General features: G+C 49.6%; 5 protein-coding genes and 1 long non-coding RNA gene across 13 annotated transcripts; 2 read left to right on the top strand and 4 right to left on the bottom strand.

Annotated features, from left to right (window-relative positions):
* Nucleotides 1–1,501: 1,501 nt before the first annotated feature.
* dytn (dystrotelin) lies at nt 1,502–5,930 on the top strand. Its single transcript, XM_086202750.1, has 13 exons — nt 1,502–1,693; nt 1,781–1,866; nt 2,862–2,941; nt 3,006–3,077; nt 3,156–3,319; nt 3,398–3,509; nt 3,580–3,707; nt 3,777–3,903; nt 3,981–4,033; nt 4,115–4,256; nt 4,328–4,562; nt 4,635–4,793; nt 4,864–5,930. The coding sequence occupies exons 1-13, from the start codon at nt 1,515–1,517 to the stop codon at nt 4,956–4,958; spliced, it is 1,632 nt and encodes a 543-aa protein (XP_086058876.1). The 5' UTR covers nt 1,502–1,514; the 3' UTR covers nt 4,959–5,930.
* Nucleotides 4,934–9,640, bottom strand: zdbf2 (zinc finger, DBF-type containing 2). 7 transcript variants are annotated; one of them, XM_086202746.1, is made up of 11 exons: nt 9,524–9,578; nt 8,853–8,936; nt 8,741–8,771; nt 8,632–8,662; nt 8,364–8,460; nt 8,120–8,277; nt 7,200–7,782; nt 6,920–7,045; nt 6,507–6,844; nt 6,293–6,437; nt 4,934–6,225 (listed from the first exon to the last, which is right to left on the bottom strand). In XM_086202746.1, exons 3-11 carry the CDS (start codon nt 8,760–8,762, stop codon nt 5,353–5,355), a joined length of 2,373 nt encoding a protein of 790 aa, XP_086058872.1. In that variant the 5' UTR covers nt 8,763–8,771; nt 8,853–8,936; nt 9,524–9,578; the 3' UTR covers nt 4,934–5,352. The 7 variants fall into 7 exon arrangements, with proteins under 7 accessions (XP_086058872.1, XP_086058870.1, XP_086058873.1 ...); XM_086202744.1 differs by lacking the exon at nt 8,741–8,771 and having other exon boundaries at nt 9,524–9,640; XM_086202747.1 differs by having other exon boundaries at nt 8,741–8,763; nt 8,853–9,605.
* arl11 (ADP-ribosylation factor-like 11) lies at nt 7,605–15,460 on the top strand. The gene is made up of 5 exons (XM_086202753.1): nt 7,605–12,237; nt 12,353–12,418; nt 12,489–12,604; nt 12,733–12,910; nt 14,903–15,460. The coding sequence occupies exons 1-5, from the start codon at nt 12,211–12,213 to the stop codon at nt 15,029–15,031; spliced, it is 516 nt and encodes a 171-aa protein (XP_086058879.1). The 5' UTR covers nt 7,605–12,210; the 3' UTR covers nt 15,032–15,460.
* Nucleotides 9,800–11,824, bottom strand: eef1b2 (eukaryotic translation elongation factor 1 beta 2). 2 transcript variants are annotated; one of them, XM_086202751.1, is made up of 7 exons: nt 11,667–11,824; nt 10,947–11,069; nt 10,745–10,880; nt 10,555–10,621; nt 10,234–10,359; nt 9,988–10,055; nt 9,800–9,919 (listed from the first exon to the last, which is right to left on the bottom strand). In XM_086202751.1, the coding sequence occupies exons 1-7, from the start codon at nt 11,744–11,746 to the stop codon at nt 9,833–9,835; spliced, it is 687 nt and encodes a 228-aa protein (XP_086058877.1). In that variant the 5' UTR covers nt 11,747–11,824; the 3' UTR covers nt 9,800–9,832. The 2 variants fall into 2 exon arrangements, with proteins under 2 accessions (XP_086058877.1, XP_086058878.1); XM_086202752.1 differs by lacking the exon at nt 11,667–11,824 and adding an exon at nt 11,251–11,467.
* On the bottom strand, nt 12,655–15,177 carry LOC147272940 (uncharacterized). Its single transcript, XR_015115383.1, has 3 exons — nt 14,738–15,177; nt 13,138–13,256; nt 12,655–12,961 (listed from the first exon to the last, which is right to left on the bottom strand). It is a non-coding gene; the product is annotated as an uncharacterized LOC147272940 (long non-coding RNA).
* Nucleotides 15,414–18,404, bottom strand: ebpl (EBP like). The gene is given in 6 exon segments (XM_086202823.1): nt 15,414–15,663; nt 16,419–16,454; nt 17,157–17,259; nt 17,606–17,711; nt 17,783–17,861; nt 18,337–18,404. Coding segments are annotated over 6 exon segments (642 nt in total).
* Nucleotides 18,405–19,965: the final 1,561 nt, after the last annotated feature.

Genomic DNA, 19,965 nt, shown 5'->3' on the forward strand with positions numbered 1-19,965 from the left:
CCCCCCATGACATCATCATGTGTGCTGCTGGTGAGAAGACAGTGGCTCTGTGGGCGGGGCCTTGCCGTCTTTGATCTCCTGACCCAGCAGGTTGTCATCAGTGTAGAACTCACACAAGCTCCCTCTTTGTATTTATGGCTAATTATCGCATGCCAACACACTAAACCAGCGGGGTGAACACGGTTTTAGCGTGGCAACATTAGTGTGTCTGCAGAGTCTGGATCAGAGCGGCACCACACTGACCTCGCCGCTCCCGCCGCTGCCACAATGATGCTATGATGGGGGCTCTTTATCTCAGAGCACAGGAGAAGAAAAGCTCCAGTGTTGCACCATTCAAGAACAACGGGACCACAGTGGATGAGACAAAGAGTCCATGTGAGAGCAAACAAAGAGCAGGCGAGGTCATCAACACAAACAACAAAGAGACGAGAGTGTCGCCGCCACCGAACTCACACGGCCTCCGGGCCACGCAGCAGGTCCCTGAACAACAAGCAGCCCAGGGGATGCACACAGAGGCAGATCCTGGCTGCCAGAGACAACCCAGCATCGGTATGGCAACGTGACATTTACAGCTTCTAATGATCCAAATGGGATAAAACCCACGGGCACGCACAAGAAAAGAAGGAAAGACACTTTTTAATCTTGTGGTGACCATTTGCATTCATGTAACTGGACGTGGTTTCACAACATGACAGTAACAGAACACGTCAGGTCGGTTTCACTCATGAAGCTCCAAAATGCAACAAAAGTTCTGCCATGACACTCAGGGGTCTTGTTTTCTGGAAAGGCCGAGTCCTGAACGTTTGTTCCTGAACAGGCGTGCAGACCTGAACCGTGTCTCCCACTGCCTCATATTTTCATAAAGATACTAAATAATCTCAAAATACCACATAGCTTGAACCACAAAGTTGTTCACAATTACCACATCATGAACAACTGATGACCCCTCAGAAGCAGCGTCTCCTGCCCCGTCCCTGAGAGACGAGCAGGCCTCCCAGCACCAGAGACCCCTCACGCATTCATTTACACTCTTGTGACTTTGACACGCTTGTGCGCTATGCTGACACTGGCCGGTAGATCAGGCTGTGTGTGCCTTGAAGGGGGAGTGATGACGCCTGTCCCAGCTGCTGATTGGTCCTCAGGCAGCAGGTGAGAGGAGGACACCTTCATGAAAGATTCAGCAGTTCAGCCGGTTGCCGCTGCGGCACCAGGACAGAGCTGCTCCTCATCATGGATACCAGCACCAGTACGTCTCCTCGTCTGCTTTTTCTACAACCAGTAAATTGAAAACATTCCCTTCACTCACATGGCGCTGTGACATCATCACTCTGTTTCCTGCTCAGGGATGCTGACTGACATCCATCCGTCTGTCTACAGAGCCGCCATCAAGCTTCAGTCCCTACAGAAACGCTGCTGCCGTGAGTCTGTTTGCACTTTGTGGTTTGTTGTTGTTGCTGCTGCTGATGTTGTTTTTGTTGTTGATTCTAGTGGATGTTGTGTTTGTCCGACACATCATGGTGGCGCTGCCAGCAAGGGGTGGAGCCAAACAGCAGGGGGCTGGTACACTGAGCAGACAGGAAGTGATGCAATCTCTAGACAGGATGTTCAACAGTGTGTCACAGGAAGTACCTGGCCATGTGACCGTGGCAGCGCCAGAGGAGACATGCACTCTGGTGTTCACAATGTTTGACAGGTGAAGCTCAATCAAGCACCGGATAGCTGCATATGTACACACGCGTGTGCTTGCACGTGTGTGTGAGTGGGTTTGTGTGTATTTCAGGTGTCATTCTGGTCATGTGATGGCGGTTTCTCTTCACGCTGCTCTAGTCTGTTTGTCTGCAGAAACACTTCAGCTCAAGCTCAAAGGTAACAGCTCCGACACAATGACAAGCTACTCCTACAAAATAAAATGCTACTCCTACAAAATAAAATGCCCTGTGTGTATGTGTATGTATGTCTGTCTGTGTGTGCACGTGTATGTATGTATGTCTGTCTGTGTGTGCGTGTATGTATGTCTGTGTGTGCATGTATGTATGTCTGTGTGTGCGTGTATGTATGTCTGTGTGTGTGTGTGCGTGTATGTATGTCTGTCTGTGTGTGTGCGTGTATGTATGTCTGTCTGTGTGTGCGTGTATGTATGTCTGTGTGTGCGTGTATGTATGTCTGTGTGTGCGTGTATGTATGTCTGTGTGTGTGTGCGTGTATGTATGTCTGTCTGTGTGTGTGCGTGTATGTATGTCTGTCTGTGTGTGTGTATGTATGTCTGTGTGTGCGTGTATGTATGTCTGTGTGTGTGTGTGCGTGTATGTATGTCTGTGTGTGTGTGTGCGTGTATGTATGTCTGTCTGTGTGTGCGTGTATGTATGTCTGTGTGTGTGTGTGCGTGTATGTATGTCTGTGTGTGTGTGTGCGTGTATGTATGTATGTCTGTGTGTGTGCGTGTATGTATGTATGTCTGTGTGTGTGCGTGTATGTCTGTCTGTGTGTGTGTGCGTGTATGTATGTCTGTGTGTGTGTGTGCGTGTATGTATGTCTGTCTGTGTGTGTGCGTGTATGTATGTCTGTCTGTGTGTGTGCGTGTATGTATGTCTGTGTGTATGTACGTGTATGTATGTCGGTGTGTGTGTGCGTGTATGTATGTCTGTGTGTATGTACGTGTATGTATGTCGGTGTGTGTGTACGTGTATGTATGTCGGTGTGTATGTACGTGTATGTATGTCTGTGTGTATGTACGTGTATGTATGTCGGTGTGTGTGTACGTGTATGTATGTCTGTGTGTATGTACGTGTATGTATGTCTGTCTGTATGTGTGTGTGTGTGCACGTGCACGCATGTCTATATGTGTGTGTACGTGTGGACAGCGCTGGTGTGTGTTGCAGACAGCGGTTCAGGGTTGGTCAGCAGATCATCACTCAGGTCTTTATTGGATGATGTCAGCCAGGTAAACGGAACTGATGGCGTTTCCCACCATGGCTCCACCCTCTCTAACTGATGTGTGTGTCCAGGTTCCCATGGCGGTGCAGGAGGAAGGTGTTTTCGGCAGCGTGGCCGAGGCAGTGATGTTGTGCTTTAATGGGGTGAGAGACCTACACACACAAGCCCTCACCCGCAGGTCACTGACTTGTCATAGCAACAGATCGACTGTGTCTTCATAGGTGCCAAGCTCAACAGCTAGCATTGAACATGTGTTGTCATGGCTACAGAGTGGGCCGTCTCTGTTGATATGGTTACCCACTCTTCACCGCCTATGTGTCAGTCAGAAGGTCAGTCACGCTGTCCGCTGTCACACCTGCAAGACCTTCCCCATCATGGGACTCAGGTGAGATGTCAGCCCACCTCTCTGACCTTTACCCCCTGACCCCTGACTGCAGCTTATCTAACCGGTTCACTTGTTCAGGTATCGATGCAGGAAGTGTGTAAATATCCAGGTATGTCAGAGCTGCTTCCTGTCAGAGCACCAGACAAGGAAACACAAGCGCCATCATCCAGTCCTCGAGTTCTGTACACAGGTAGAGACAGACAGGAGAGAGACAGACCGACAGACATGTACTTGTCTGATTTCTTTTGTGTGTCCATCAGCCCACCTGGCGGGAGACTCTGTCTTCATTATTGTCCAGTGCTCGTTATGCCCTGTCACCACGGCGATACAGTACAAGAGAAATGGACAGGAGGAGGGAGCTGATGTGGGCGGAGCCAGAGGAGAGCAGGTGATGTGGTGACCTATCAAATCATCAAACACTCATTAAAGCGCTGCTCACGGGTAACTTGTGACTCAGGACTCTGCCCCCCGCCGATGCTGTTATACAACCAGCCACCTCGGCGGGATGGGTTTCCTCCGATCACCCTCGTCCTCGGTCAGATTTGTCTGGAGTCCTGCAGGCTGAGGAGACAATGGTGGAGCAGGTGACCTCCGACCCCAATTGTCTCACAGTTGCCTTGTTCGTGATTGCCAACATGGAGTTTATGTTTTGTGTGATCAGCTGAAGGCGGAGACACTGCTGACTGATGTCAGAAACCTACAGAGAGACAAATGGTGAGACGGACAGCAGCCAGTCACAATTAAGCCTTGGTGTGGACTTTATCGTCCTCAGTTTGTTTGACTGGGTGTTTTCAGGCTGATGGAGCAGGAGCTGCAGGTGTGGCGGCTCGCAGTCCAATCGGAACAGGGAATGCTGGAGGACAGGTGCACCCAAATGGAGGTTACCATGGAAACACTGCGAGAACACAACCTCCAGTTACAGGGGATGCTCTCACAGGTGCGACTGACTGATCTTTTCATGGCTCTAAGGTGGAACCTGGGAAGTTCTAACGGGTGCCTGTTCTTCAGGCTCTAACCAAGACAGAGGCCCAACAACACATCACAAATTCACCGAGCAGCCACCACACAGAGAACAAGGACATGAACAACGGAGAGCGAAGGAGGCCGACATGGTCCGACGTAGGCAGAAACGGGGACTTGTCCAATGAAGAGGACAATGAAAAAGAATACGTGATGGAGATGGAAGCTGAATGGAAGGCAATCAAGCAACAAACTCCATCTCCCACAATCCCCCACGACACAGGTCTGTCACATGACATCCATAGGAAAGAGAGGGAGGTGCCTTCATGTGACATGTGTCTGTGTCCCCTTATAGAAACATGTGCTATACAACTGGAGGCTGGGCAGAAAGAGGACACCTGCTCTTCTGCAATCGAGGACTGTGGGACGCGGAGTCCAGAGGAGCTGCTACAAGACACTGTTGACAGACTGAAGACTGGAATGATGACAGGCAGGTGGATGGAGCCACCGACAGGTGAGACAGACCACTGACATCTCTTAATTGTTTGTGACCCTTTAATGACTCTTGTGTCTTATATCTCAAGGTGGCAGGAAGAGGGCGGAGCTTCTGGAGGCTGCAGACCAGGTGGGCGCTTTGATGCATCACCTGGTGCAGACTGTGAGAACAGACTGGCACTGAACAGGTTATAAAAGGTGTTTATTGGGTTCAGTAAAGCAAGTGTAAAGGTATAAAAATCCTGACAGACAAAGCTCAGGTGAAACTTCCAAATCTGTCAATCTTTCATCAACATTAACTGTTGTCTGACAGCAGCGAGGTCAAGATCCACCTGTGAGGAGTCACTGATCAGGAGCCTCATTGATCGATTTAGTTTGTCTGACATGTTGAATAAGTGCAGCTTTATTTTTGACATCTCAAGATTGTCAGATTAATTGATGATCGATATTTTACAAGTAATCAATAAATTTATGATCGTGTTTGAAGTTACTGTCACTTTCTGCCCAGTGGTTGTAATAATCAGATCAATCGGAGTATTGATGAGGCATCTACCTGAACAGGTAACCATGGTAACCTGCTACCTTCGGGCCTTGTCACAACCCCGACCCCTCCGAGTCCTCCCTCGCCGAGGGTGTGGCTGTTTGGGGACCAATGGCGAGGAGCCTGTCTGACGGACTCCACTCCTCCTGGTTGATAGGGGTGTGGCTTGTGATCTGTTTGCCCTCCTCTTGGGGAGGAGCCTTGTCCTTTCCTTCCCCACCCCCCTTCCTGACCTGGTGTTAGGCACAGGAGGCAGGGCTACTGAAGCCCTTCCTCGCCTCCTGGTGCTGTCCTGTTTATCAGTCACAGCTGGTTCTCTACTGAGCGTGCTCAGAAGAAAGTGGCTGCTGAAGGTTGAGGTGTTGTCTGATAGCCTCTGACCTTTGACCCTCGAGGATCCTGAGCAAATGTCCGTCGGCGGCCTCTCAGTGTTCAGGTCTGGACTCAGACTCCTAAAAAGCTGACGGACGCATGACAAAGGTGGTGCGCTGGAGGGGGCGGAGCCTTTAGACCACAGGAGGGCTTTGGGTGGGTTCTTTAGGATGCGATTACTGGTGAGGTCATAGAACCTGACAGGAAACCGTTTGTATTTGACCTTTAAACCCTCAAGCTCCAGCGGACGCTTTTTCCTCCTGCAACGTTTAGGGGTGGAGCCTGCAACAGGTGTGAGGGTGGGGGCAGGGCTGGTGGGAGAACAGAGCAGGTAAACCAAAGAGGTGCGAGACTGCAGTGGCGTGATGATGTTGGAATAGGATGGTGGGAAACGGCGCCAGCTGAGCGCCTCAGGAGTCCTGCTGGCTGCCTCCTGAGTGGCTGGAGGGACAATGGTGGGTGGGTCCTCTGAGGCCGGTTGTCGGACAGTTGGGACAACGACTCGGGGCGTCTGAGTGCCGTGGCTGACTTTCACCACCTGGGAGAAAAAAAATGTGACGAAGACATTTAACCACTGTGTTTCTGAGTGTTGGCATCACACTCACCTGACACCTGGATGCCACCCGGAAGCTCCGCCCCCTCTTCTTCTTATATGCAGAATGTTCATCATGCTCCATCAAGTGAACGACAGAAGGCTCTAGCTCCGCCCTCTGGGTTTCACCATGATCCTCCCTGCTCCTCCTCCCATACCTGGACAGTCATGACATCATCAAGAAACGTCACATGATCATGTATGCACATATCATTGTGTGAGCTCACCTGGCCAGTGACTCGCTGTCAAAGTAGCAGACGAATCTTCCCCGCCGGAATTGTCGGACTAGTTTGTTCACTTTCTCCTCATCCTCCTGTTCAATCTGGGCCCAGGTCTTCCCCCTGAAGGATTCTGGGATATGCTCTGGCGCAGGCAGCACTTCTTCTATGGGCAGAGTCCAGAAGCCCTGGTCTCGCCTGGCCCCACCCCCTGCCTCCTGCTGGTTGTTGAGGGCAGAGTCCAGCTGGTAGGAGTACAGCTGGTCCTTCAGGTCCACCTGAACATCCATTAGGTGACTGAGGTCTTGTCTCTCTACTTGGCTCACCTGGACAGGTGTTCGGCTTGCCTGTGGAGAGAAGTTCCAGGCTCAGAAGGAAACCAGAATGCCCTCCTGCCCTGCGCCCTCTGATTCCCCTTTTACCTGCACAGGAGAGTCCCAGTTCTCACTCGCTGTTTCCAGGGAGATGGGAAGACTGAAGTGGAAGCTCCCGGTCTCCTCCTCCTGGCAGCGTGCTGAACCGATGCCATAACAACACACCTGGATCACCTGAAATAGTCATTCAGTGTAGATTACTGCTGGTAACCATGGTAACAACCGCTCAAGCTCTGTTCCTCCACCACATTTCATGAAAACCAGAGAAAACAACCAGCTTGGCAGAGATGAACAAGAACAAACTGTAAGCAACAACAACGGGACACACCTCTTCAATGGTTTGGTCCAGGGGGTCTGAGTCGTCCGAGCTGAACGCCTCCTGTTTGTGCTCCTCCCACCTCTGCCTCTGCCAGCTCAGCCACGGCTTGAGGTCTAACATGGTTTGGGGCCTGAGACCTGAACTAGGACAATGTTCCGGACCAGGACCAGGACCAGAGACAGGGTCTGCACTGGGTGGAGGTACAGGGGACAAGGATTTGCTGGATTTCCTCCTGTTGGTCTTCCTGTGGGCCTTCCTGTGGATGGAGGGTGGGGCCTGAGGGTGTGGGGGTGGGGCCTGGGGGCGTGATGAATATGTTTGCTGTGAGTGGGTGGCCCCTCCTCCCTCCTGCACTCTGATTGGTGCACACAGCCTCTCCTGACATACCTCCTCTGAAACTTCCTTTCCTGATTGGCTACAAGTGCCAAGATCTTCTTCCTGATTGGCCAGCTGACAGGACACATCATCAGGGCTAGGCAGGTGCTTGCGAGTCCCCAGTGACTGGCTTTCATCATCAGAGAAACAGAGTTCATCAAGTGCCCCCCTCGGCAACAGGGGGGCGGAGACTGAGGGAAGGTCTGCGTGAGTTGGCCTGACAGACACACACACAGTGCTGAAGTCACTGCACAGGTGCATTTAAGTCACTGCCTGACAACAGGAAGCACATAAATCCAGCAGCATGGTGGTGAGCTTTGCTACCTGGGGCTGTTTATGATTCATTACCTGGGATGGTTAAAATGGCATAGATGTGTTAGTTTTGTTACCCAGGGGTGCTGTAACAGTTTTGATGTGTTAGCTTTGTTACCTGATGTTGTTTTAGCAATGCAGGTGCGCGAGTGCTGTCACCTCAGGTTGTTTACATGGTGCAGGTACGTTAGCTTTGTTTCCTGAGGTTGTTTTTAGCTGTGCAGGTGTGTTAGCTTTGCTACCTGGGGTCGTTGTAGTGGTGCGGGTGGTGCTGCAGCACATCTTGCAGGAAGCGCTCCAGCAGGGTTAGTTTGGTTCGACTGCTGCTGGATGAGGAAATGTTGCTGGAGCCTCTGGAAGACGCCTGGACAGAATCCAGGTGTCTGAGACTTGACAGATGCTGAGAAAGAGAGACATGTGATGTCACAAGTATGTTAAGACACACCCACTCAGGTCATGATATGAGGTTGGTGTTGACGGTCTCACCTGGTCCAGGTTGTGGTAGAGGACTCTACAGTAGCCACAGTAACCCTGTCTGCTGGGCTGACACCTGGATGGCCCTGGCTCAGACTCCGCCCACATCCTGTCATACATATTAAAGGTGATTTCCATTAGTGATATCCCTTACCGCCATTTTCCCTGTTCATGCTTACGTGAGCTTCTGCTCATGCTGTTTGTTCTAAAAACTAGACAAGGTGTGACAGTACTTTGGTTGGCAGTTGAATCTTGTTCAGTCGTCGGTCGTGGGACTCACCTGCAGGCCGCCTCCGCCTTACTCTGCTCATCTGAAACACACACACAGAGTGATACAGTGTGATGACGAATACAATTTGTAAGAAATGTCAAACAGTTTGAGATGTTACCTTCATCACAGGGATCCAACATCCTGTAGGTCTGACACACACACGGGTCACTTCTTTAACATTGTAACAAACTAGAGATCTATAAAGGACTCAACTACACATGTGACTTCACCTGTAATCAGTAAAGATTCAGGCCAATCAGATGCCTCCATGCTGCAACCAACGGAAACCAGGTGGGGGATGCTGAGTCCATAGCCTGAAAATTAATCTGAGATTTTATGAACTGACACCCATGTATTCAGCATCGTGCCAAAGAAGTGTGGTCTTATAAAATAATGGGAGAAATGTGTTTTTATGAAAACTGCCGTTGTGGTCGCCTCATGTCATAACGGGTTATCAGCTGCGGCTTGAATTTATTTCAGGGTCCAACTCCAGGTCAAACTAGACTGCCACTTCAACGCGCTACAGGTTCATTTGCAGCGAGTAACTGTTGTGACGTCACTGATCATTTCATTCACAAATGCTCAGAAGCAGGAATGGGGCTTAAAGCTAACCAATCACTGAACTCTCACTTTGCTGTGATTGGCTGTTGCTTGGAAGCTAACTAGCCTCATGTGCACCTGCGACGTTTTAACCCGACTCAAACCCGGGTTACATCGAGCTCACCGTTCACACGTGACGCTGCTGCTGTTGACGTGTCTCCTATTAAGGGTCTTGTTAGCAGTCGGCTACCAGTTAGCTACTATCAGCCCGTTCGCTGCGCAGCAACCACACAGACAAGTGTAACGTCACTCACGTCACTGATGAGTCAATGATTGATCCGTAACCGATCCGTTTATTTACCAGTTTGATGACTCCAGGCAGAAAAACGTGCTCTCCCGCCGTACTTGACTCCACCGCTCTGTTTAGTTTCCGGTCTGGTTCTTCTTCTATTGCGAAATTGCGGTAGTACAGCCGAGCCCCTACACTGCCACCAGCCGGTTAAATACTAAACTACACGCGGAGAATCTGCCATGAGAAACTGCTCCACATTATTCAGTTTGGCTCCGTTAAACTGGATCTCCAGTCCCGAACCAACCATCAAGTTCAAACTTTAAAAACAAACGACAAGACAAGGCGTTTTTCTCAAGTCCTTTATTTGAGCGACTGTTTTCAGATCTTGTTGAACGCAGCGACGTCCATGGACTGGACAAAGTCTTCGAACGCTGTGATCTGCTCCTCCAGGATGTCCGTGCCCACCTGAAACATGGACACAGCTGAGCATGACCGCCACCTGAGACACCAAACTGCGCCACTCAGAGACCCACCTTGTCATCTTCCACCACGCAGCCGATCTGTAGCTTCTTGATGCCGTAACCTACCGGCACCAGTTTGGCTGCAGGGGCACACCAGGGACAAACATCACCACATCATAGAAGCAGCACAACGCAACATTTAGACTGCCGCAGTTTTCAGATCATCAGGTGACATCACACATTCAGCCGAAAGATGGTGAGAAAGATCATCATCAAGTCTGCAGTGGCGCCATGAGTCAACAGTGGCCAGGTTCTTACATTGTCCCCAGACGAGTCCATCCATCTGAATGCTGCGGACGCACTCCTCCAGCTTGGCCATGTCTGTCTCATCGTCCCACGGTTTCACATCCAGTAGGATTGAGGATTTAGCGATGAGGGCGGGCTCTGAGGAGGAGGAGGAGTCAGTCACCATGGACACAGCTAGACAGCCCAATCCACAGATAGAGGCTCTCTCTCAGGTAAAGAAGGTGTCCATCAGGCGTCAGCCGAAAGATGGTGATTGGATCATCATAAGGTAGCGGATCATGGCCATCAGTCAACCAATCAGTGAGCTGATTGACAGCCGGTCTGGTCACTTACTCTTTGCCTTCTTGGCGGCGTACTCTGCCAGACGTGCCTCCTTCAGCCTGGCTGCTTCTGCATCTTCCTGCCAGACGACAATCAGGTCAGTTCAGGCCAACGCAATGAGTGACATCACCACAATGAGTTGTAGCCACAACACAGATGCAGTTTTCAGTCCGGCGGGCGGTGATGTCCAGCGTGACCTCACCTCCTCGTCAGACCCGAACAGGTCGATGTCATCGTCGTCATCATCGTCTACTTTAGATGCAGGGGCGGAGCTAGGGGTGCTGTCAGGCACCCCTGCGGGGCCATACTGACCCAAGGGTTTCTTCACTCCTGGAAGACTGACAGGGAGGGGGCAGGTTCACACGTGTCACCCCGTGTTCTAACTGTGACATCACCATGCTCACCTGCTCTTCTGGCTCTGGTAAGACTTGATGTGGTTGTACCAACGGAGGGCGTGGCACAGGTCAGCCGGGGGCGGGGACGGGATCGCCTCAAAGACAGCGACGTCTGCCTGAGAGGGGACATACCTGGGGACGGAGGACACCACTAATGCACGTGACAGTAAAGACGACAGGACCCGTTATGCTACAGGCGAATTAGCGTGGTGGCGTCACTACTTCGTCACGTTGTCATAACGAGACTAGACTCAGTTTTAATATCCGCAAATTCGACACGACCCTCCTACAGTGCAGTCACGTGTTCACTTACATGATTGATCATCAGAAGTGACCAGTGCTCAAGACTGACGACTTCTGAGGCTCTGGCTGTTAGCCGTTAGCACCATGTGGCTCGGTGCTAACAACATGAAGCTAATTCCTCTGCTCAAACAGCCTCCGACTGACTCAAACTTCGCCTCAACGACTCGTTCATCACCTCGCAGACATTCCGAGCTAAACCAGACAGCCGCAGCCTCCCATCGGTCCGTCTCACTCTGGACCTCCCTCCTCGGCTCGCAGCTAACAGCCACTCTCGCTGTGCGGAGCCAAGATGGCGACGCCGGCAGCTCGCCGAGCCTGCAGCGACTCGACCAGCTTCTACTGGCTCTAACCCCCAGCCACGGTAACTGCTGGGGCTTCTGGAGTCTAGTCGGCTCTACGAGCCCGTTTTGCCTCTGCGATACTGACCCCTCGATGTAGCTGCGCTCTGACAGGAAGTCATTCAGCACTTTGAGGCCGGAGGCTGATTTGAGGTCACCGAGGCCCATGACGAGGATCGACGGAGACGGAGAAGAAGGAGGTAGGGAAGGAAGAAAACGGCTTTATACCCTGCGACAGGCCCCGCCTCAGCGGAGCCAGCTCCTCCCCCGTGGGGGACAATCAGAATAGAACGATGACTGACGGCCTACAGGTAGATGACTTTGTTCCCATGGCAACCGCTCTGGAGCTCCGGTGAGCGCCTCAGGACTTAGTAAATATGGAGGTTATGTTAAGATGATAAAAGAAGCTGCTGCCATCAGAACAAGAGAAATGCAGTCAAACCTGTTGCACTGTGACATCACCCACTCCAACTCTCCTCCTATTGGTTGACCTCATGAATGAAGGTGAACACACCTGAATGGAGTTTTACAGGTGTGTTTCAGTAAGACGCAGGTAAGAGTGGATGAATGTTGAGGAGAAAGAAGACTGGACAGCAGCCATAAGGTTAAACTTTTGAAGACAAGTGATTGTGATGGGTCAGACTTCCTCCTCTCCACAGGTAACACACTCACACATGCGCACACACACACACACACACACACACACACACACACACACATTGTCATGTTAGCATGTTTGCTGACATGCACTCATGTTTGTTAACATGTGCTCAGGTAATTCTGATGGGTTTGGACGCCTCTGGAAAGTCCACTCTGCTCGCAAGACTGCTGACTGGACAGGTGAGTTCACCCAGGTGTCAGTTTGTCCAGGTGTCAGTGTATCCAGGTGTAACCAGCTGTGAACCTGCAGGTGATGGACACCTCACCCACCATTGGATTCAACGTGGGAACTTTGGATCTGACCAAGAAGACTTCTCTGACAATTTGGGATGTTGGAGGACAGATGAGCATGAGGCCGAACTGGAGGTGATTGACATTTACTCCTAGTGGTCTTCCACTAAACTACTAGTGGACTTGTTCTCGTCAGGCCCCAGTGTTACGATCACTCATACGACTACTAAACTGTCATTAAACTACTTGTTCTTGCTGTCCAGGTTCTATCTGGACGATTGCAAGGCCCTGGTGTTCGTGGTGGACAGCAGCAACCCGTCTCGCCTCCCGGAGGCTCAGAAAGCACTGAGGAAGGTTTTGAGTAATGAGAAGTTGCAAGGAGTCCCTCTGATGGTTCTGGCCAACAAGAAGGACCGGCCTGACTCCATGACGATACGGGAGGTAGGACACACTTGACTCACTTGATTTGACCCTGACTGGGACACCCGTTCACTGAGACAGAAGGAAGGAGGACGGCACAATTAATCGAATCAAAACTGCAGTTGTGATGTCAGCTGTTGAGAATACGTAACTGCAAACAGAAGCCACAATTAGCAAACTGAGGTCAGCAGAGGTGTGGATGAACCTGCCAACCTTTCCTCTGTGAGATCTGTTGATGTCCCACCCACCGTCATGAGGCTGGACACACGACCACTGGTGCTCAGAGCAACCAATCAGGATGCTGGTGGGTAGGCGCATGATGAATAAGCTGAAGCTGAAGTGAGCATTGCCCGCGGCCACACCACCCCTGGGTACCCGAGACAACAAAGAGAAAAATAAGAAACCATGTGAGTGAAAGTCACTAAAAACAAGACAACTGAAAGCTGCCAACAACAACACGTGCGTTTGTGAGTGTAACAACATGTGACAAGACCTCCAGGAGACATGAGGAAGCCACTGAGTCCACAACAAAGGAGCTGTGAGGAGACCGTCGGCGAAGATTACACAAATTATGGTTTCCATCGTCATCTTCCGCTTATTCCTACACATTAAGGGTCGCGGGGGGGCTGGAGCCCATCCCAGCGTCAACGGGCGAGAGGCGGAGTACACCCTGGACAGGTCAAATTATGGTTTATTTTCTTTAAATATTAAACTATTGTGGAGGCCCGGTGGAGCAGTGGTCCTCCCTGTGGCCCCCAGCAAGAAGGTTGTGGGTGGAGCCCCGGCTGCAGCACGGGGTCTTTCTGGGTGAGTCTCCATGTTCTCCCTGTTCCTGCTGGGTTCTCTCTGGTACTCCAGCTTCCTCCACAGTCCAAAGACATCAAGAGGGACCAGGTTAATCCAGACTCTAAATTGACCGTAGGCGTGGCTGGGAGAGCCAATGGTTGTCTGTCTCTATGTGTTGGCCCTGCCATGGACTGGTGACCTGTCCAGGGGGAAGGCTGCTGGGATAGGCTCCACCCCCACCACCCTGAACAGGAGGAGAGGGGGAACATGGAGGGAGGGATGAATGATGAATAGATGGATGGATGAATAGATGGATGAATGGATGGATGGATGAATAGATGGATGGATGGATGATGAATAGATGGATGGATGGATAGATGGATGGATGGATGATGAATAGATGGATGGATGGATGGATGAATGGCTGGATGGATGGATGAATGAATTGATGGATGGATGAATTGATGGATGAATGGATGGATGGATGGATGGATGGATGGATGGATGGATGAATGAATTGATGGATGGATGGATGGATGAATGGACGGATGAATGGATGGATGGATGAATGAATTGATGGATGAATGGATGGATGGATGAATGAATTGATGGATGGATGAATGGCTGGATGAATGAATGGATGGATGGATGAATTGATGGATGAATGGATGGATGGATGGATGGATGGATGGATGGATGAATGTATTGCAGCATTTGGGGGTAGCGAATCAGATGAGGGAAGAACTGTGGGGAGACATTGTGGCTCTAAAAACTGACCCTCCTCTGTCAGTCCATGCCCACAGTAGACATCCATGCAGGAACTCCTACCACCGTGAGAACATCACCAAATTCTGGTTAACTACTGCTACAACTCACCCTCTCATCCAGATCCCTAGTGAGAACCTCCAGAACCATGCTGCGAGGATCCTGAAGCGAGTGCAGACACATAAACACGTAACACCCATTCTTACCTCATTACACTGGTTTCCTGTTCACAAGTGGACAACTGTACTCATAACATTTCAGTGTGGCAGTGGCAATGACTTTACAAATCAAATATACTTATGATTGGGAAGCGAAGTCTCCCTGAACTTGTGTCTCAACTCTGTTCAGCATGCCCTCTTCAAGTTCTCAGCAGCTTCTTAGTCAGGTCAGGACAGGAGGAGCTTCCGAGGTGCCGTCTTCCCTCCCGAGGGCTGTTCCTCACCGTCTTCTGTCTCCTGCCAGATCTCCAACCAGCTGGAGCTCCGCAGTTACTCGGATCTGCGGTGGGAGATTCAAGCCTGCAGCGCCCTGAATGGGCTTGGCCTGCAACAGGCCTTCATGTCTGTGGCCAAACTGATCAAGAAGAGCTGAGCAGGAGGATGAGGGAGGAGAGAATCGCTGTGAAAAGATAAAACATTTAAAAATGTCTTTCAGAAAAATTAATGGACCAACCATAATGTATTAAGTATGTTTTAATGTCAATAAAGACTGTTGAATGTAACCAGGCAGTGAAAATTTTGTGTTCCACAACATGAAGTCTGCCCTGGGAAGGAGATGTGACCTGGTGATCTTCACGCTTCAGGCATTAACAAAGAATCAGCATTTTTTTATTATTATTGGTTACTTTTGACAGAAAAGTGACATTTCTGGTCGATCAGCTGCCATCAGTGACCCTGCACACAACATCCATTTGTCATGTGGCCGATGGCGCTTATCGGTGCTCTGATGGGTCGTCAGCTTCAGTTTAGCATTTCTATTTTCTCCGAACAGTGATGTCATCTGGTCGCTTGAGAGACAACCAGGACTGAACCAGTAACAGAACTGGAACCAGGACATAAAGCCCATGAAAGAAGAGTAGGTCGACGCATCGGTAAAGGCGATGAGATGTGTTCAGCTGACGACCCCAGGCCAGCCCGTCCAGACAGAAAGTCATCCAGCCGCCGTACAGTAGAAGAAACTTGGCCCGATCAACAGGAAGTGCCTGCATGGCACACGTAGCGTTTCTGTCCGTGTACGCACGACTTTACTGCCTACAAGCTGTTGCTCGACTATTTCTACATGCACACAGTTATGGATACATTTTATGTACTGACCAGATTTTTACTGCTGTGAATGTATCATGCTGCTGAACAGTGGTGCCTGTAACATTTGTGCAACAGTGTTACCTATAACGACGGTCGTCCCTGTAACACTGGTGCTGTAGTATTACCTGCAGTACAATTTGTACTAAAGTATTACCTGTACTGGCAATACTGCAGTATTACCTGCAGTGACCATGGTGTAGTACCACCTGTAATGGCGGTGCTGTAGTATTACATGTAGCGGCCTTGCTGTAGTATTACCTTTTATGGCGGTGCTGCAGTATTACATGTAGCAGCCTTGCTGTAGTATTACCTGTAATGGTGGTGCTGTGGTATTACATGTAGCGGCCTTGCTGTAGTATTACCTGTAATGGTGGTGCTGTGGTATTACATGTAGCAGCCTTGCTGTAGTATTACCTGTAATGGTGGTGCTGTAGTATTACATGTAGCAGCCTTGCTGTAGTATTACCTGTAATGGTGGTGCTGTGGTATTACATGTAGCGGCCTTGCTGTAGTATTACCTGTAATGGTGGTGCTGTGGTATTACATGTAGCAGCCTTGCTGTAGTATTACCTGTAATGGTGGTGCTGTAGTATTACATGTAACGGCCTTGCTGTAGTATTACCTGTAATGGTGGTGCTGTGGTATTACATGTAGCAGCCTTGCTGTAGTATTACCTGTAATGGCGGTGCTGTAGTATTACATGTAGCAGCCTTGCTGTAGTATTACCTGTAATGGTGGTGCTGTGGTATTACATGTAATGGCCTTGCTGTAGTATTACCTGTAATGGCGGTGCTCTTTTATTACATGTAATGGCCTTGCTGTAGTATTACCTGCACTGGCGGTGCTGTAGTATTACATGTAGCGGCCGTGCTGTAGTATTACCTGTAATGGTGGTGCTGTAGTATTACATGTAGCGGCCGTGCTGTAGTATTACCTGTAATGGTGGTGCTGTGGTATTACATGTAGCGGCCTTGTTGTAGTATTACCTGTAATGGTGGTGCTGTAGTATTACATGTAACGGCATTGCTGTAGTATTACCTGTAATGGTGGTGCTGTAGTATTACATGTAGCGGCCTTGCTGTAATATTACCTGTAATGGCGTTGTTGTAGTATTACATGTTGCGGCCTTGCTGTGGTATTACCTGTAATGGCGGTGCTGTAGTATTACATGTAGCGGCCTTTCTGTAGTATTACCTGTAATGGCGTTGTTGTAGTATTACATGTAGCGGCCTTGCTGTAATATTACCTGAAATGGCGTTGTTGTAGTATTACATGTTGCGGCCTTGCTGTGGTATTACCTGTAATGGCGGTGCTGTAGTATTACATGTTGCGGCCTTGTTGTAGTATTACCTGTAATGGCGGTGCTGTAGTATTACATGTAGTACGTAAGGTTGAGTCCAGCGGGTATTAGCAGGACTGCTAGCAGTGAGTCGACTTTGACGGTCAGAATCTCCACGGAGATGACAGTTGGATCAGAATCCAGCCTGCGACAGCGAGCTTTACTGTCCTCCCTCCCTACAGAGACACAAACTGGTCCAGGACTGTTTTATGATTGGACCTCGCCATCCATCTGTCATTCTGTCCCTTCCATCACTCTCACTTTGTCTCTGCCACCATTTCTGCACCCCCCCATTGAGCCTGAGTCCACATGATCCTGTTGAGTCTTAGGTGTTCCGTCTCTCTCAGGTGGTCTATCTCTGATGTTCTGTCTCTGGTGGTCTGTCTCTCTCAGGTGGTCTGTCTCATGGGGAACTTTTGGGCGATTCTAAAGCTGACCTACTTGTAAAATGTCCTGAGAAGGCTTTGTTGTGATTTGTGGCTATACGTATAAAACTGACTTAACTTGACAAGAGAGACAGACAGATGGACAGAGAGACATGAAGAGGGAGAGACTCATAGAGTTCTGCAAGTCGACCCTCTGATGTCCTGACTGTCCGAAACAGGGACATGTTGACAAACGGACCGTCCTGTGGTCACAAACTATAAACAAGAACAGAAATCAGCTGCTGTCTAAAGACAAACCTGAAACTCCTCCTACCAGTGTCAGGTGGACAATGACATCATAGAAGAGTCAACGCAGAATCCACCTGTGTTCTGCAGAGTGCCGCCCCTCAAATCTGCAGTCCAGCAGAATGGCCACCAACACTTGAATGCTTCATATTAACCGAGACAACACGGAGACCAGAGAGGCCAAGTGGTTCTGAGTCCATTGGGGAGGTGAGGAGGCCAACAGGGAGAAGGAGAGGTCGGAGGACAGCAGCAAGATTCAGGTCTGAATTTTGGAACAAAGAGTGACCTCCAGGCTTGCTTATTAAAGCCCTGCCTGTGTGTTTTCCCATTGGCTGTGGAGAACACCCCACTCTGCGGTCCTGCCCCCAGCTCAGAGGTGAAAGGTGTCAGAGTCTCAGTGGATTTGTTTTGGCTGTTGATTGTTTTATTTTGCAGAGGTCAGTGGGCCTTTGGGGCTGGATCACATTCGCCTTCATTATTTGAACTTCACACACACAGCAATTAACTTAATTACTTGAGAACAAAGTAACAAAACAATCAGTTTCTCAGCCAATCACACTGATGTCCCGCCTTGTCATCAACCTGGTAGTGGGTGTGAAGGCCTGCTGATGCTTGGGCAGATGGACAGATGGAAAGATAAAGAGATGCATTTGACAAAGTTCAAAGTGTTCACACGAGTTAAGAAAATGTTACAGGTAGAACGATAAGATGATGGATGATGGATGATGGATGATGGATGATGGATGGATGATGGATGATGATGGATGGATGGATGGATGGATGATGATGGATGGATGGATGGATGATGATGGATGGATGGATGGATGATGATGGATGGATGGATGATGGATGATGGATGATGGATGATGGATGATGATGGATGGATGGATGATGGATGATGGATGATGGATGATGGATGGTGGATGGATGGATGATGGATGATGATGGATGGATGGATGGATGGATGATGATGGATGGATGGATGGATGATGATGGATGGATGGATGGATGATGATGGATGGATGGATGGATGATGATGGATGGTGGATGATGGATGGTGGATGGATGGATGATGGATGATGATGGATGGATGGATGGATGATGATGGATGGATGGATGGATGATGATGATGATGATGATGGATGGATGATGATGGATGGATGATGATGGATGGTGGATGGATGGATGGTGGATAGATGATGGATGGATGATGATGATGGATGGATGATGATGGATGGTGGATGGATGGATGGTGGATAGATGATGGATGGATGATGATGATGGATGGATGATGATGGATGGATGGTGGATGATGATGATGGTGGATGGATGGTGGATGATGATGATGATGGATGGATGATGATGGATAATGGATGATGATGGATGGATGATGATGATGATAATGGATGGATGATGATGGATGGTGTGGATGGATGGATGGTGGATGGATGGTGGATGATGATGATGATGGATGGTGGATGGATGGTGGATGATGATGATGATGATGATGGATGGATGATGATGGATGGTGGATGGATGGTGGATGATGATGATGGATGGATGGATGGTGGATGGATGATGGATGGATGGATGGATGGATGATGATGATGATGATGATGGATGGATGATGATGGATGGTGGATGGATGGTGGATGATGATGATGATGATGGATGGATGATGGATGGATGGATGGATGATGGATGGATGGATGGATGATGATGATGATGATGATGGATGGATGATGATGGATGGTGGATGATGATGATGATGATGATGGATGGTGGATGGATGGATGGTGGATGGATGATGGATGGATGGATGGATGATGGATGGATGGATGGATGGGTGATGATGGATAATGGATGATGATGGATGGATGATGATGGATGGATGGTGGATGATGATGATGGTGGATGGATGGTGGATGATGATGATGATGGATGGATGATGATGGATGGATGGATGGTGGATGGATGGATGGTGGATGGATGGATGGTGGATGGATGGATGATGGATGGTGGATGATGATGGATGGATGGATGGTGGATGATGATGATGATGATGGATGGATGATGATGATGGATGGATGGTGGATGATGGATGGATGGATGGTGGATGGATGGATGATGGATGGTGGATGGATGGATGGATGATGGATGGATGGATGGTGGATGGATGGATGATGGATGGTGGATGGATGGATGGATGGA

The sequence above is a fragment of the Aulostomus chinensis genome, chromosome 1 (assembly GCF_037954235.1).
Source record: "Aulostomus chinensis isolate RoL2024-O1b breed Wild chromosome 1, RoL_Achi_v1.0, whole genome shotgun sequence".
In the NCBI taxonomy this organism is placed as follows: domain Eukaryota; kingdom Metazoa; phylum Chordata; class Actinopteri; order Syngnathiformes; family Aulostomidae; genus Aulostomus; species Aulostomus chinensis.

Excerpts from the sequence above, each read along its gene's own strand:
- zdbf2 (XM_086202743.1), bottom strand. The coding sequence starts at position 8,762 with ATGTTGGATCCCTGTGATGAAGGTAACATCTCAAACTGTTTGACATTT. Across the intron at positions 8,461-8,631 it reads AAGGCGGAGGCGGCCTGCAG|GATGTGGGCGGAGTCTGAGC; the intron begins GTGAGTCCCACG and ends TATGTATGACAG. Across the intron at positions 7,783-8,119 it reads CACCACTACAACGACCCCAG|GCCAACTCACGCAGACCTTC; the intron begins GTAGCAAAGCTA and ends TGTGTCTGTCAG.
- arl11 (XM_086202753.1), top strand. The coding sequence starts at position 12,211 with ATGGGTCAGACTTCCTCCTCTCCACAG. Across the intron at positions 12,238-12,352 it reads AGACTTCCTCCTCTCCACAG|GTAATTCTGATGGGTTTGGA; the intron begins GTAACACACTCA and ends ACATGTGCTCAG. Across the intron at positions 12,419-12,488 it reads CAAGACTGCTGACTGGACAG|GTGATGGACACCTCACCCAC; the intron begins GTGAGTTCACCC and ends GTGAACCTGCAG.
- eef1b2 (XM_086202751.1), bottom strand. The coding sequence starts at position 11,746 with ATGGGCCTCGGTGACCTCAAATCAGCCTCCGGCCTCAAAGTGCTGAAT. Across the intron at positions 10,881-10,946 it reads TACCAGAGCCAGAAGAGCAG|TCTTCCAGGAGTGAAGAAAC; the intron begins GTGAGCATGGTG and ends CCTCCCTGTCAG. Across the intron at positions 10,622-10,744 it reads TGTTCGGGTCTGACGAGGAG|GAAGATGCAGAAGCAGCCAG; the intron begins GTGAGGTCACGC and ends GTCGTCTGGCAG.
- dytn (XM_086202750.1), top strand. The coding sequence starts at position 1,515 with ATGGTGGCGCTGCCAGCAAGGGGTGGAGCCAAACAGCAGGGGGCTGGT. Across the intron at positions 3,510-3,579 it reads TCCTCGAGTTCTGTACACAG|CCCACCTGGCGGGAGACTCT; the intron begins GTAGAGACAGAC and ends TGTGTCCATCAG. Across the intron at positions 4,034-4,114 it reads AACCTACAGAGAGACAAATG|GCTGATGGAGCAGGAGCTGC; the intron begins GTGAGACGGACA and ends GGGTGTTTTCAG.